General features: G+C 63.3%; 2 protein-coding genes across 2 annotated transcripts; one reads left to right on the plus strand and one right to left on the minus strand.

Moving 5' to 3' along the window:
* The first annotated feature begins 3,126 nt into the window (after positions 1 to 3,126).
* On the plus strand, positions 3,127 to 12,525 carry BAIAP3 (BAI1 associated protein 3). Its single transcript, XM_054714153.1, has 34 exons — positions 3,127 to 3,135; positions 3,237 to 3,376; positions 3,575 to 3,662; positions 3,838 to 3,918; positions 4,254 to 4,361; positions 4,731 to 4,790; positions 4,912 to 4,978; positions 5,082 to 5,277; positions 5,545 to 5,589; positions 5,705 to 5,782; positions 5,868 to 5,970; positions 6,265 to 6,372; positions 6,459 to 6,554; positions 6,677 to 6,780; positions 6,941 to 7,061; positions 7,472 to 7,596; positions 7,674 to 7,764; positions 7,925 to 7,981; positions 8,118 to 8,215; positions 8,321 to 8,372; positions 8,461 to 8,591; positions 8,843 to 8,966; positions 9,045 to 9,185; positions 9,276 to 9,368; positions 9,485 to 9,676; positions 9,756 to 9,824; positions 9,918 to 9,997; positions 10,068 to 10,176; positions 10,565 to 10,636; positions 10,724 to 10,804; positions 10,883 to 11,003; positions 11,079 to 11,202; positions 11,279 to 11,484; positions 11,560 to 12,525. The coding sequence occupies exons 1-34, from the start codon at positions 3,127 to 3,129 to the stop codon at positions 11,661 to 11,663; spliced, it is 3,474 nt and encodes a 1,157-aa protein (XP_054570128.1). The 3' UTR covers positions 11,664 to 12,525.
* Positions 12,526 to 12,620: 95 nt separating this feature from the next.
* Positions 12,621 to 15,201, minus strand: TSR3 (TSR3 ribosome maturation factor). The gene is made up of 6 exons (XM_008146365.3): positions 14,994 to 15,201; positions 14,666 to 14,885; positions 14,086 to 14,279; positions 13,457 to 13,630; positions 13,246 to 13,309; positions 12,621 to 13,005 (listed from the first exon to the last, which is right to left on the minus strand). Exons 1-6 carry the CDS (start codon positions 15,103 to 15,105, stop codon positions 12,825 to 12,827), a joined length of 945 nt encoding a protein of 314 aa, XP_008144587.1. The 5' UTR covers positions 15,106 to 15,201; the 3' UTR covers positions 12,621 to 12,824.
* Positions 15,202 to 15,244: the final 43 nt, after the last annotated feature.

Here is a 15,244-nt window from a genome sequence, read left to right on the forward strand (position 1 = left end):
AGGTCGTTGTGGGGTATCCTGGGTTGATGACTGCAGCACCCCTTGCCCCTGGTGTGGACTCCCCCCCTTGAGAGGAGGGAGCTGTTAGGCCCGAGGCGGCGAAGTCCCCAGACCCAGGCCTGCTCCAGGTTAACCACAGGGGACACGCCGGGCTGGGAGGATGACTGGGAGGTGGCTGCACAGCCCTTCCCCAAAAGTCTCTTGTTCGGTTCCGGTGACTCTGGCCTCGGGAGGGGCTCCTGACGCAGAGCTGAGCCTGCTTTCAGGTCCGCACCAACCGATGGGTTGACTGACAGCTCTGCGCCCCGGTCCCTGGGGGAGGGAGCTCCCTGGCCCGGCCCTGGGAGAGCAGGGACCCTCGCCCGCAGGGACCCTCGCCCGGCCTCGCTCTCCGTAGGGGACGCGGGGGTGCACGGGAAGGGGAGGGGGCGTGCGGGGGTGGGCCCGCAGGGGCGGGGCGAGCAGGCCAGGTCCCGCCCCCACCCCCGGCCGCAGCCGCGGTGGGTCAGCTGCGCTCAGTCGTAGGCGCGCCTGGCTGCGAGCGGTCGCTGTCCAGGGCGTCCCGGAGTGTCCGTGTGAGAAGGGGGCCCTCGGGGACCCCACCCCCACCCGCAGGACCCCAAGCCCACGGTGAGTGTTGCGACTCCATCTCGCGCCGTCGAAGCTTGGCCGGCGCCCACCCTGATGGACCTGGGACGCCGACCCCTTCAACTCCGGCGTGGGTCCCTCCCGGCGGCACTGGGAGGCCCCCAGGCGGAGGGCGGCGGGAGGTCGCCAAGACTCGCCCCCGGACCCGGGGAAACTGAGGCCGGTGCGAGCTCGCAGGAGCAGGTCTCCGGCATTTCTACCCGCGCCCCGCTGTGCGCCCTCCCCTGGGAGCACAGGAGCGGGAGGGGTCGGGGGAGGGGCGGCCGGTCAGTCTGTCGCGGGGGTGGGGTCTGGCCGAGGACCCTGAAGACGCTCTGCGGTGTTTCCCAGGCAACCGGCCGGGAAGGAAGACGCCCCAGCACACCGTCCCTCCCACCCTCGCACGATCCTCGGACGACCCTGGCCTCCCCAAATCCGTGTCCGTGAAGCCCTGCCCGAGCTCCACCTACTCAAGGGTGCTAGGGGGTTAAAAATACACATACTCATCTGATCATCTTCCGAACTTCCTGGACCACCGTCCCTCCATCGGGGGAAAGACCCCTACAAAACTGGTGGGGGCCCCGGCTCCCGTGGGCAGCACGGAGGGGCTGGGGAGGGAGGGTGTCAGTGAGAGAAGTGGGGGGTGGGGGGATGTTGCATGGAGAACGTTGCGTCGCAACAGGTGAGTAAGGACGGTAAGAGGGGACCTCGAAGGAATAACGGGGTAAAATTTTTTCATGCGTTCATTCCAGAAGCATCTAGCTACCCTTGACAGCTGGTCTCAGACTTCATGGAGCTCTGAGAACACCTGCAGAGCTGGTTAAAATTCAGACCCCTAGGCCCCTCCCCCAGGGACTAGGTTGGGATGAGACCCCAGGGAGCAGCGTTTGCAATGGGCATTGCCCTTGGGTGGTGCAGGGCAGCACTGTCTGGGAGGCACGGGAGGATGGGAGCCAGGAATCAATGAAAAAGAGGGAAAGGGGGAGTAGGGGCCAGGCTGGAAAGAGAAGACCGAGACGATGGCGTGGAGAACTGAGGCCAGACATCCTGCCACTCCCTGCCTCCTACCCCCAAGTTGCCAGGGACCTGGTTACTGTGAGAAGGGCACCCGGTGCTCAGAAGGTGTTTCCTCCCTCTGAGGATGCCCAGCTGGCCACTGGGGACACTGACTGCGGAGACCCATCGGCTGCCCCAGACTCACCTGCCTCAGAACCACCGAGAGGCTAGCGGAGAGAGCCTGGCCCGGAGCCTTGGGTTTGAATCCTGGCTCTGAGCAAGTCACCCCAGGCCTGGGCTGTGACATGGGGCATCCACTTTGCAGAACTGTCATTTCCCATCGAACCCGGGCCTTGAAGACAGCCAGGGGACCGAGCAGGCCTGACCATTTGGCTTGGCCCAGGGCCACCATGGCTGGCCTCAGCTTGCTTGTTGGACCAGAGGGAGCTGTGATTCTGGCCCTGGTGCCTGGGCACTAGCAGGGATGTTCTGTGCTGCTGTCCAGGTCCATTGGGGCCCATCACACAGGTAGAGGGCTCTGTAGCTCTGTGCCAGGCTCACTCCTGCCCCATATGGGCTGAGGGGCCTTGGAGCCAGTGAGTGCTTTCTGGGGGGGGGGGGGTGGCCACACGCCCACTGTTGAAGCTCTGGGTGAGGTGCTGGTTGGCTCCCAGGGCCAAGGCTGTTGGGTGCCACGAGATCACCACCTGCCCAGGCAGCCCAGGATCCCCGGGGAACCTGCGGGGTCTCTGAGCACTCAGAATGAGCCATCACTCCCAGACGCCTGTGCCCAAACACCACTGCTGCCCCCATCTTGGCAACGGGCTAAGGGAGTAAGGAGGTACCGGTCGGAAGAGAGGTAGGGTGGCCCACCTAGACCCCAGGACTCAGGTGTGCCAGGAGCTTAGTGCTTGGACACAGAAGCCAGGGGGACCTGGCCTCCACCGCAGGCTACCTGCTGGCTCTGTGGCCTTGGCAGTTTCCTAACCCGGGGGCCTCAGTTTCCTCATCCAGATGAGGGGAACAGAGCAGCACCCCTCTCCAGGGCTGAGCATTATGCAGTGAGGTGCTGAGTGGAAAATACAGGTAGGGTGCTCCCCACCACCACCTTGAACATTTGGTTCTCACAGACACCTCCATCCCTGCAGCTCAGGCCACTGGGCTCCTGCGTCACGTTTGTCTGTGCGATGTGGAGCCCCTGTAGCCCCTGTCACATGCAGACACAGCAGCTGGCGGTTGCCCTGGCAACAGCTCAAGCAGCGGCTGGGCTGCTACTCCGGCTTTGGGGGCTGCAGAGGGAGCAGCCCCTTCCACTCAAGTGAAAATGACAGTGGCCCTCTGCCCAGGCTGATGACTTAGACCAGGTGACTTGGCACAGTCCAGGGTGGGGGGTGACCTCCGGGCCTCTGCCCTCCCACCCCCTGCCTCTGGTGGCCATGATAGTGCCAGCCATCTCTTTCCCAGAGGTGCCCTCTCCTCCTGCCTCAGGCTGTTCCCGGGATCATGGCTTCTGTAGGTTTTTGGTTAATTTAGTCGTTGCTAAATCTGTTGTGCGATGCTTATTGGGGACTGTACGGATGACCGGAAGGCACAGCCATGCTCTCTGCCCGCAGGCACCCACCATGTCCACCTTGCTGGAGATCAAGAGCAGTGTGCTCAGGCAGGTGCAGGTCTGCCCATCCTTCCGCCGGAGGACTGAGGAGGAGCCGGGGAGCGCCAGTGCTGACCCGCAGGAGCCTGCCACTGGGGCCTGGTGGGTGCCCCATGGCCCAGAGGGAGCCTAGGACGGTCTGTGCCCAAGAACATGGGGTGCCCTGTGGACATCACGCTGTGCCCCAAGGCATGCCTTTAGTCATGTGGGCTGGTGGCTGGTCCTGAGCCGGCAGCGTGTGCTGTGAGCCCTGAGCTTTGGGGAGGGTCTGTTGATCCCAAGCCTGGCCTTTCTCGGCAGGAAACCAGGGGATGGGGTGGAGTTCTTCACCCAGATGCGCCTCATCCTGAAGAAGGGGGAAGGCAGGCGCAGCCTGCCATGCCCTGAGGTGAGGATGGATTTTGGATACTGCTGTGTAGCATGCGGGGCACTGTGCCAGGCCTCCTCACCTGCCCCCTCCACATCTGGCCTCCATCCCTCTATTTCCTCCCTGGATCACCCCCCGCCCAGCCAGCCACAGGACCCCCACCTTCGGAGACCCTCACCCCAGCACCCCCTCTTAGGTCCTATTGCGCAGCAACTCACCAGCCCCCACCGAGCCTGTGGACCCCAACCGTGGCCTGAGAGCCCTGACCCAGGAGGAGGTAAGAGAGATGGGGTTCTGGCCCTAGGGCGAGGCTGTGAGCACCTGTTGTGTGCCAGGCTCAGAGTCTGGGGCTCGGTGGACAGTAAAGGTGTCTGGGTGGTGGGCCAGGCCTCCCGTGCAAGTGAGTAAGGAGCAGGGGTCAGGGATGAGTAGGAGCCCCCAGAAGAGGGCTAGGCAGGTGCAAAGGCACTGAGGCGGGGAGTGGATCTCTGCCCGTGGGAGGGGCTGCAGAGGGCTGGGGCTGGACACATGGAGGGTGGGCCCAAGGAGCCTGAAGGGAGACAGGGGTGTGGTGGCAAGGGACTGAGGGTGTGCTCCCCACACCACCTACAGGTAGAGATGCTCTATGAGGAAGCCTTGTACACCGTCCTCTATCGAGCAGGAACCATGGGCCCCGACCAAGTGGACGACCAGGAGGCCCTACTGAGCTACCTTCAGCAGGTGAGCCCCACTGAAAAGGAATGGGACCACTGCCCACCGCTGACATCACTATCAATCACCTGAACAACACACACATGTGCACCATGTACACAACATACACATACGTGTGTGTGCACAGACACACACACATACAGGCTGACTGGCACACCAGAAGGATGCACACACACACACACACACACACACACACACACAGAGAAGGGTGGAAAGAAGGACAGGCAGACACATCTTTCCTCTCACCCGTGCGCTGCCCCCACCCATGACATTCGCAGTCAGGCATCCCCGCCTGGGGCCATGCCTGAGGTCCCCACGGCGATGGCCAGCCTTGCTTTGGGGGTCAGCTGGGCCCTCACACCTGCCTGCCCTCCACAGGTGTTTGGCACCAGCCCCGAGGAGCATGCAGAGGCCATCGAGAGGGTGAAGAAGGCCAAGGTGAGGCTGCCACCTGCCTGTGCAGAGCTGACCGGCCACATGCCCATGGTCAAGGACTTGGGTGGAGGGCACAGGGCAGGGCTGAACCCCTAGAGGCTCCCCAGCACCTCTCTGCCCACAGGCCCCCACATATGCCCTGAAAGTGTCCGTCATGCGGGCCAAGAACCTGCTGGCCAAAGACCCCAATGGTGAGTGAGGACTGGCCCGGACGTGCTGGCTGCTCCCAGGCCTGGTTACTATGGAGAGGAGGAGGGCCTGTGACCAGGGACTGAGGCTCCTACTGTGCCCCAGGCTTCAGTGACCCGTACTGCATGCTGGGCATCCTGTCAGCCTCGGGCACCCCACGGGAGCCAGGCCCGCACAAGGAGCAGCGCTTCAGCTTCCGAAAGGGTGCCAAGCGTGGCAGCCCGCTGCCAGCTAAGTGCATCCAGGTCACCGAGGTCAAGAGCAGCACCCTGAACCCTGTCTGGAAGGAGCACTTCCTCTTGTAAGCCCCCTCACCCAGCAGATGGTCAGGAAGGCATGGCCTGCGATGCCAGCCCAGCCCTGGGGTACACGGGGGTGGCTGTGACCAGCGCCCACCTAGGAAACCAGGGTGGCTTCATGTGCCCACTTGCTAGAGGGGAAACTAAGTCTCAGGGAGATTCGTGTCCTCAGGGCCACACAGCCTGTCATGGACCCTTCCCCGTGTCTCCTAAAATGGTCCCTGCCCAGCCCTGGGCAGGCCTCACGGATATTTCTGTTTTCCTTGTAGTGAGATCGAGGATGTCAGCACGGACCAGCTGCACCTAGACATCTGGTATAGACCCTGTGCCCTGCAGGCAGGGGGTGTGGGTGGCTCCGGGCTGAGGGTGGTGGGAGGGGGCACTCAGGGCTGGGCTGGGCTCGACAAGCCGGCTGCCCCCCTTCCTCAGGGACCATGACGATGATGTGTCCCTGGTGGAGGCATGCAGGAAGCTAAATGAAGTCATCGGCCTGAAGGGCATGAGCAGGTACCGCGGGTGGGACCCTTGTGCCCTCCCAGTGGTGGTGGCTCCGCAGAGACCACATGTGTGATGCCCGCCCTGCTGTGCTCAGGTATTTCAAACAGATTGTCAAGTCAGCCCGTGCAAATGGGAAGGCCGGGCCCACAGAGGACCACACTGATGACTTCCTGGGGTGCCTCAACATACCCATCTGGGTGAGTGGGTGCAGAGGCTTCACCCACGGAACACCTGCTTGCGGGTGCCTCGGCTCCTGGCGTACTGCCAGTGGCTGTGTCCTGTAATCCCCCCAAGTCTTCCATCCTTCTTGGGCCAGGGGGGAAACCTCACTGAAGGGCGCGCAGGGCCAGTCTCCTTGGGACTCTGTCCGGGCACCCCCGAGTGCTCACTCTGTGCTAGTCACCCCAGTCCACTGGGAAGCGTGGAGGCCTGCGTTCTCCCCACAGCCCCACAGCCTCCGAGAAATACCAGTCTGAATCCCCTTCCTGCAGGAGGTGCCCGTGGCTGGTGAGGACCGATGGTTCAAGCTGGAACCACGCTCCAGCGCCTCCCGCGTGCAGGGAGACTGCCAGCTAGTGCTCAAGCTGATCACCACGCAGGTGGGGAGCCGTGGGGAACCGTGGGGACCCCGGCCCTGCACCCCAGCCCATGGCTCGGGCACCTGATGAAGGGCCCTGTGTTCCAGAGGGATACGGGCATGAGCCAGCGCGGGCGGTCGGGCTTCCTGTCCTATCTGCTGCTGCTCAGCCGACTGCTGCAGTTCGAGCACCGAGCCGAGGAGGTAGAGGCGCCCTCGGGTCCCCGCGGCAGCTGGGCACGGCCCGGGGAAGGCAAGCGACGGGGACCGCAAGCGGGAGGGGATGGGAGTCTCCCACCTCCACCCACGCCCAGTCCCTCCCCCAGCCCAACTCCAGCAGCTGGCGGGGCGAGCTCAGCGCGCCGGCGGCCACTGTGCTCTGCCTGCACGGCGCTCAAAGCAACCTGTCTGCTCTGCAACTGGCGGTGCTGTGAGTGGGCGGGGCGCACGACGAAGGGCGGGGCGGTGGCATTGGTTGGGCGGGGCATGAGCAGGCCATTCCCGTGAGTGGGCGGGGCGCTTGGAGGTCTCTTGGACGTGGGGTCCTGCCCGACGCCGCTGCCCTGACTCTGGGCTGGGGGCCCTCACAGGCACTGGCAGGTCAGCAGCCGCCACCATCAGACCTGCACCCTGGACTACGGCTACCTGCTGGGGCTGCTGGAGGACATGCAGGCGCACTGGGAAGAGGCGGCCTCACTGCCCCAGGAGCAGGTGGACTTGGCCGTGTGGCCTGAAAATGTTCTTGGAGGGAGTGCTGTGCGCCTGCTCGGGCTGGGGCCGGCAGTGAGGGGCAGTCCTCTCTTCGTTGGGTCCGTGTCCCGCGAGGGAGTTGATTTGGGAAAGAGCAAGTGGTGTGCAATACTGCGATAGGGATGGGTTGGAGGAGGGTCCTATCAGTAGGTGAACAGCAGAGGGAGTTCTGGGCGCTGCAGAGACAGAGCAGAGGGAGCAGCGGGTGGTGCAAACGCTAGGGGTGGCTGTGGAGGCTGAGGCTGGAGAGGGCAGCAGGAAGAGGTGAATCGGGCTGGAGGCTGCTCCTCAGGGCAAAGCTTTGCTGACTCGCTGGCCCGGCCCCGGGGGAGGACCCGAGGGATCAGTTCTAAAGGGCCCTGTGCCCCCAGGAGGAGAGCCTGGCCGACAGCTTCTCCGCCTTCTCCGAGTTCGCGCTGCGGCTGCTGCGCCAGCTCCGGGACTACTTCCCTGCCACCAACAGCACAGCCATACGTCGCCTGGAGCTGCTGCTCAAGTGGGTGCAGCTGCCGGCACCGGTGGGGTAGGGGACCAGGTGGGGCAGCCACCAGTCAGCTGTGGCTCCTCAACCAGGTGTCTGGACAAGCTGCAGCTCTTCCAGCCTTCCTTTGAAGTCTGCCCCTTCGAGACGGAGCTAAACACGGACATCACTGCTGCCCTGAAAGTGCGTCTTAGCCTGGTCAGGGCTAACTGCCCGGCCCCGCCCCTGCCCAGCACCTCTTGGCTACCAATGCCCCACCCTCTGGCCCTGGACCTGCTGTAACCCAGGCCCTCTGCCCTTCTTCTTCTCCCCTCCCCATACTGCCTCCATACTTTCCTTGCAGAGAGGAAACCGGGAATGGTTTGACAGGCTCCTGAACGCCAAGAGTCCTCGAGAGCAGGTACCGCTCAAAGAGGGTATGGCCTTGCGGGGGGGTGGGGGGGGTGGGGGGTGGAGTTGGGGGGGGGGGGGGAGTGTGGCAGGTGGGCTCAGGCCAAAAGGTCAGTGTGAACAGTGTGAACCCTGCTTCCTTGCAGCCGGGACTGCAGCGACTTGCTGGGCTGGTTGAGCTGGTTGACGCCATCTATGAGGACCTGCAGTCCTGCTACAGCATCTATGCCAGCCTCTTCCACAGGTGGCGCCCAGGGCTCTTCCTGCCGCCCCTGCACCCAGCCCCCCAAGTGCTGCCACTGGGGCCAGGGGCCGGGGTGAGCAGGTGTCTGAGATGTGTCTTTTGCAGCATCATCAAGATCGACTTCTTCACCCTCACCTTCCGGCAGCTGGAGCGTCTGGTGAGGCAGGGGGATGGGGAGAGGCTTTCTGGCTGGGAAGGGCCTGGTTTCCTTGCTGCTGGCAGCTTGACTGCACCGTTCTGGGCAGGTAGCTGAGGAGGTGTGGGTACTGACGGAGGACTTGAGCTCCAAAATGACCCTCGAGGTGGCGTCCCGGCTCTTCGAGCTCTACCTGTCCCTGGCAGACATCCAGCGCTTTTGGAGCAGCATCCTGGGCCGGTGGGTGTCCGGTCCCTTACCCCTCCCTTTCCCCCCTCCACCACCTACTCCCTCCCTCCACCACCTACTCTCTCCCTCCTTGCACCTGTTCCCCTCCCTCACCTGCCCCTCTCCCGTGTTCTCTAGTTTCCTCCTGGAGGGCTCTGGAACAGGAGGCTCTCCTGGGTACTCCTTAGGTCAGGGGCCCTAGGCCATGCCGGCTCAGGGTGCCTGAGGTGGGCGTGCTTTGACCGGCTGGCCTCCTGCTGCAGGGACAGCCGCTCCCTGGCCCTGGTCGGCATCCACGTCCCGTTCCTACCTGCCGTGAAGCTTTGGCTGCAGGTGCTGCGGGACCAGGCCAAATGGAGGCTTCAGGGAGCTGTTGATGTGGACACAGTGAGTGAGCACCTGGCTCGAGGGTACTGGGGCCCATCCAGGGCCCCCCAAAACCCAGGCTGCCTTTCGCCTTTCCAGCTGGAGCCTATGGAGAACTCCAAGCACAGCAGCTCTGTAGCCACGGCAAGTCTCTGCTTCAGCCACATCCAGGAGCTGTGGACCTGCTTAGCATGGCCAGACCCTGTCCAGGCCCAGGGGTTGGGCACCCAGCTTAGCCAGGTGGGAACTACAGCCCACGAATAGGTCGGGGTCCGCAGGGGCAGCAGGGCCAGGTGTGGCCACAGCTCTCGCGCCCCTGTGTCCCACCAGGACCTGTGTGAGGCTGCCCTCTTCTACACTCAGCTGCTGCGGAAGAAGGTGGACACTCAGCCCAGGGCCTCGGGCGAGGCAGTGAGCGAGCCGGTGAGGGGGCTGGCAGGCAGGTGGATGGGGGTAGGAGGTGGGTGGGGCCCCCACATGACCACAGGAACACTAACCTCCCCCCACCCCACCCCACCCAATCTGGCGCCTCTCTCCAGCTCTGCGTGGTCCTCAACAACGTGGAGCTCCTGCGCCGGGCTGTTGGCCAGGCACTGCGAGGCCTGGCCTGGCCAGAGGGGGCCTCGGGGCTCACGGGAGGGCTGCCGCGCTCCCTGCTCAACTGCACACAGGCCCTGGACGAGGACCTGCAGCGGGAGGCCTGCACTGTGACTGCGCACCTGACCTCCAAGGTGGGCGAGGAAGGTGGGATAGGGACCGGCTCCCCCTCCACCCCCACTGCCCTCCGTGCTGAGCACTGCTCTCCCTCAGATGGTGGGTGACATCAGAAAGTATGTGCAGCACATCAGCCTCTCACCTGACTCCATCCAGAACGACGAGGTGAGTGACTGGCCGGCTGAGGGCTCAGCCCGGTGGGGAGTGTGTGTGTGGTGGGGCCCAGGTGCAGTCTGGCCCTGAGGACCCTCCCCGCAGGCTGTGGCCCCGCTCATGAAATACCTAGATGAGAAGCTGGCCCTGCTGAACGCCTTGCTGGTGAAGGAGAACCTGAACAGGTACGGACTGGGCCGGGCCGGGTGGAGCAGGGCGGGCCAGGGTCCAGTCACAGATGCTGTGTCCCTGCAGGGTGCTGGAGGCCCTCTGGGAGCTGCTTTTGCAGGCCATTCTGCAGGCGCTGGGCACCAACCTTGACGTCTCTGCCGACTTCTACAGCCGCTTCCACTTCACCTTGGAGGTAGGACCTTGTGGGGGTGCCCCCCTCTGCTGGGCTGCAGGGGGAAAGGCTGCTGCCCTCCCCTGGGCCCCGCTGCCCCAGGCCAAGATGCATTGGCTTGCCAAGTCTGGACAGCTCTTCCTCTAAGCACCCACCAGGGCATTTCCTCCCTGCCAGCCACCTGGGTCAGCAGCACCTGCGCTACCTGTTAAGGAGGCAGTGCCTGGCCGCAGGCACCAGCATTTCCCCAAGCTCTGGGGGCTTGTGCTATGCCCCTGGTGTGACAGGTGGCTCTGCCCCGGGCTCCCAAGGTCCTGGTGCTATGCAAACTCAAGGCTCCACCTGTCTTGGGGCTCTGTCCCCAGCACACGCCACAATCTGACATCTCTCCCTTCTTGCCCTGCCCTAGGCCCTGGTCACTTTCTTCCACGCAGACGGACAGGGTCTGCCCCTGGAGAACCTGAGGGATGGAAGCTACAAGGTGAGGCCTAACCTGGGCCGCTGCCCCGCACTAGCCCCCGTGCCTTCAGGGAGGAGGTGGCGTCCACCTTCTCTCCTCTCCCCGCAGAGGCTGGAGGAGGAGCTGCGCCTACACAAGTGCTCCACCCGCGAGTGCATTGAGCAGTATTACCTGGACAAACTCAAGCAGGTACGTGGTCCGGGAGTGGGCACATGGCCTCACCCCTGAGCCCACGCTGAGCTCACGGGCCCACCGGCCTTCTTGCAGAGGTCACTAGAGCATAACCGGTGCGGGCGCCTGAGTGTGCGCTGCTACTACGAGGCAGCTGAGCAGCGGCTGGTGGTGGAAGTGCTGCACGCTGCCGACCTGCTCCCCCTGGACGCTAATGGTAAGGGGCAGAGGCACGGCGAGGTGGGTCAGGCCAGTGGGATGGTGGCAGGCTGCTCACAGCCCTGTCCCCCAGGTCTGAGTGACCCCTTTGTGATCGTGGAGCTGGGCCCACCGCACTTTTTCCCGCTGGTCCACAGCCAGAGGACCCAGGTCAAAAACCGGACACTGCACCCGGTGTATGATGAACTCTTCTACTTGTGAGTGTTGCCCCGCCTGCCCAACGCCCGGCCAAGCAGGGAGCAGGGCTCTAGGTGACCCCTCTGCCTCCTGCAGCTCCGTGCCAGCAGAGGCGTGCCGCCGTCGTGGTGCCTGTGTGCTCTTCACGGTCATGGATCACGACTGGCTGTCCACCAACGACTTTGCAGGGGAGGCAGCTCTCGGCTTGGGCGGCATCGGCGGCATCGTGCGGCCCCAGGTCGGGGGGAGCACGAGGACTGGGCAGCCCATCACCCTGCACCTGCGCCGGCCCAGAGCCCAGGGTAAGTGGGGAACCGGGGGGCAGAGGGTCTAAGGGCTGGCAGGGCCTGATGCTGCCCCTGCCCTCCCGCCTGCAGTGAGGTCTGCACTAAGGATGCTGGAGGGCCGTACCAACCGGGAGGCACAGGAGTTTGTCAAGAGACTCAGGGAGCTGGAGAAATTCATGGAGGCGGACCCATGAGACCCCTGCAGCTGCGAGCCCCAGAACCTCCCCAAGTTCCCACGGTGTCATCTCACCCTGTGACCAGCTTAGTGCAGCCAGAGCTGTGGTGCCCCCTCCCCTGCTATGTGGCGTTCGTGCTATAGCTGGGTCCCCCAGCTCCTGTCTGCCCTGGTGTGTCCATGTGGTATGTGCCATGAACTCCCTGCACCCAGCAAGCACCCCCCCTAGACAGGGAATACAGGAAGCCTGGCCACCAGGTGAGCTTCCCCACCTGCCTCCTGGGAGGGTCCCATTGCCCCCAGGCACTCAATTCCCAGTGCGGGGGGCTTTGCCCCCCAGGGGACATTAGGTCATGTTTGGAGACATTTTTATTTGTCACACCTGGAGGTTGAAGGGGATGCTTCTGGTACCAGTGGACAAAGTTCAGGGGTTCTGCTTAATATCCTGCAGTAAACCAGACTGTACTCTCCCCAACTAAGAATGGTCCATCCCCGATGTCACCAGTGTTGCAGCCGAGTTGTCTTAGAAGTTGGGGTTGGGGGGAGGGCGCTCACTAGGCTGAGAGGCAGGAAGGCCAGGGTTTGAGTCTGAACAACCCAAACCTCGGAGTGAAGCAGCTCCCAGGGCACCAGGTGGAGTGGAGAAAGTGACGGCCACAGCTTCTCTGGGCTCCAGAACCCTCCACCCACGAAGGGCATGTGGAGGTTTGCTAAGAATATCATAGGTCTCCAGCCCCCCACCTGGATCCCAGGCCCAGGAAAGGGTCCCTGGAAGCCCTCTATGAGGCTGGTGGGTCAGTGTAAGGGGCTCCATGCTGGCTTCTGCTTTCACGTACACGTTCGCTCCCACACAAGACCTACTCCATGGCCCGCCATCCCCACTGTCCAGACCTTTCCAGCCAGGGTCTGCCTCACTAGAGACTGAGAGTTCCCCCAAGCGCCCAGGCCAAGTGCAAAGAAACAGAGGCTCACGAAGTCTCCCTGCCTGCAGCTTCATTAGGGACTCTGAGGCAGGACCCAGAGCAAGGCTATGATAGAAGCTTTGGGAGAGAACCCGACAGCCCAGTGCTGCTCGTAGATGCGATGAGCCAGGACCGCCAGGCCTGTCGTTCCCACCAGTTCCGCTGCTGTCTCTAGGTTTCCTCATCGCTCTGCCTTGAAAAATACACATCTGGAACCTTCAGTCTCTCTGCCGTTTCTTGATTCCTTTCCAAACCTCGGCAGGGGCCCTGGCCTCTGACTCCTGCTCCCGAGTCTCCTCCTCTTCTGGGCTGCTGCTGCTGTGGCCTTCATCCTCAGCTTCAGGCCCAAGTTCCTCAGACTCCTCCTCACTGTCACTGTCATCAGTGTCCCTGGGCAACCTGGAAGTAGTTGTTTCACTAAAGGCACCATCTGACCCACAAAAGCCCTCAGGCTGAGTACAGATTCCTCATACTCCCCGTGTTCTGGAAACCAAAACCTCTCTCAGTGGGACGTCCATTCCCCCATTTCCACAGTCAACCCTCCCACCCCGTTTCTGCAGAGCAGGAAGGGCCGAGGCCAGGGGCTGAGGACAGCCCTGGGTCTGAGCTGTCACGAAACTGGGAAGCCTAAGGACCTACCGGGTGCCAGCCATGGGCCTGTTGGGATTTGCAAACTCTCGACCTGAATCCACATCAAAGGGATCTGAACAGAGGGAGCAAAGAGGACAGTGACAGATAGGCGAGCTTTGAGCAGAACCCAGCCATCCACCCCTAGAGCTTCTCAAAGAGGTGGCAGGCATGGAGGGTCCTGGCTCCCACCTGGGGGGCTCACATCCCTGCCAGGCCTCACCGATCTCTTCCTCGGGACGCTCCTTCGCGTGGGCCAGGAACTCCTGCTCTGCCTGCAGCACCTCCTCTGGGCCACAGCAGGCTGCATACTTGTCCAAGAGCTGACGGTTCAGGTCTAGGAAGGCCTTGCCCCACTTGAACTTCCGCAGCAGAATGACAGCAAGGTCTGAGAAGCCTGATGCCGCAGAAACGGGACACCCAGGAATGTGGTCAATCCCTTTCCAATCCTGAGCGTGTCCCCAGCATACCCAATGCTGTCCCAGGAGCTAAAAGCGCCTGCCAGACACCACCCTCCAGTCCAGACAGCCCATGCCTGCCTCTGCGGCCCACTGAATCCCCCTGCCCACCTGGGCCTCTATTGGGACCATAAATTCCTTGAGGATGAGCTGAAGGAGGGCTCTCAGGGCAGTGGTGCCAAGATAACAGGCCAAACCTGAGTGCTTGCAGGCCAGCTATTCATTTTGCCACCTCAACCCCACAGGGGGAAAACTTTTAGGTGGGAACTGGGATAGAAACCCCGACCTTTCCATCTCAACCACCTCTGCCCACACCCTCACGTTTCTCCTGGGACTTGCTAGTAGAGAACACACTGCTGGGAGCATAGCCAGGCTGCCAGGCCCCGACACTCACCCAGGATGCAGAAGGTAGCCGCAAAAGCCTCCACACAGGACAGTTTGCAGGGCCGGCCATAGTTCACAGGGTTGGCAGCCACCAGGTGGGGCAGCAGCCGAAAGTGACTGCCCCGCATCTTCCCAAAGGGCGTCTCCTCCAGTCTGGCCCAGGAGCAGTCGATGACAGCCACACCCGACTGTGCCACCAGCTGTCTGCCAGGACCAGCATAGGGTTCTGGGGGCCAGCACCACCTTGGTGATGGCCCTAGAACAGGTATGTCCCTGCAGACCGGCCTCACTAGGGATACAATAATATCACTCCCCTGCCCCAAACAACCTCCAGGGGCCCTTTAAAAGCCAAGCTCTGAGGCAGCTAGGGAACTAGAACAGGCTCATTTCTTCACGTGACAAACGTTTGAGATCTCCTATATTCTGGGCTCTACGCTAGGCAACTGGGGCAAACTAGACAGATAGGTAAAAATAGGTGAACCCTGATAGGAATGATGCGCCAGAGTCGGGGGGCTTATTAAGATAAAGCCAGGCAGGCACCCCGCCCATTCCCACTCTCTTCCCCCGCCCTCCCGGCCTCTCGCGCCTACCTGTCAGCGGGGGACACGTACTGGGAGCCCATGGGGCTGAGCACGAGGCCGCCGAACCTGTGACCCAGGCGCAGGCAGCGCACCAGGCCTAGGCGGGCCAGCTTGCGGCCGGTGCAGCGCCGGGGGTCGCAGTGGCCCAGCTCCCACATGGCCAGCGTGCAAGGCAGCGGCGCCGGGCTCCGGCTGTCCATGTCCTCGGCCGTCTCTGGCTCCACGGACGCTGCACCGGGCAGAGAATGGGACCGGGTCACGCGCGGCTCCGCCGACCTGCCCTGGGCCTCCGACCCCGGCCCCCCGGGGGCCCGCCGCCGGATCACGCCCTACTTACCGCGCAGCGCGACGCTCACTTCCTCGGCGAACGCTTCCAGAGAGCGGCCTGCGGGACGCCGAGGGCGGCTGCCTTCGGCCCCCGGCCCGCGCGCTGCCCTCCGGCGGCCCATAGTGGAAACGGGCCCGGAGACCCGCGGGCGAGCCCCTCCACGGCAGCCCGGCGACACGCGCTAAGCCTGCGACAGGCGCTACTACTATTTCCGGTGCTCACGTGACCCGGCAGCGCCCACGTGACCCGGCAGCGTCCAC

The sequence above is a fragment of the Eptesicus fuscus genome, chromosome 4 (assembly GCF_027574615.1).
Source record: "Eptesicus fuscus isolate TK198812 chromosome 4, DD_ASM_mEF_20220401, whole genome shotgun sequence".
NCBI lineage: Eukaryota > Metazoa > Chordata > Mammalia > Chiroptera > Vespertilionidae > Eptesicus > Eptesicus fuscus.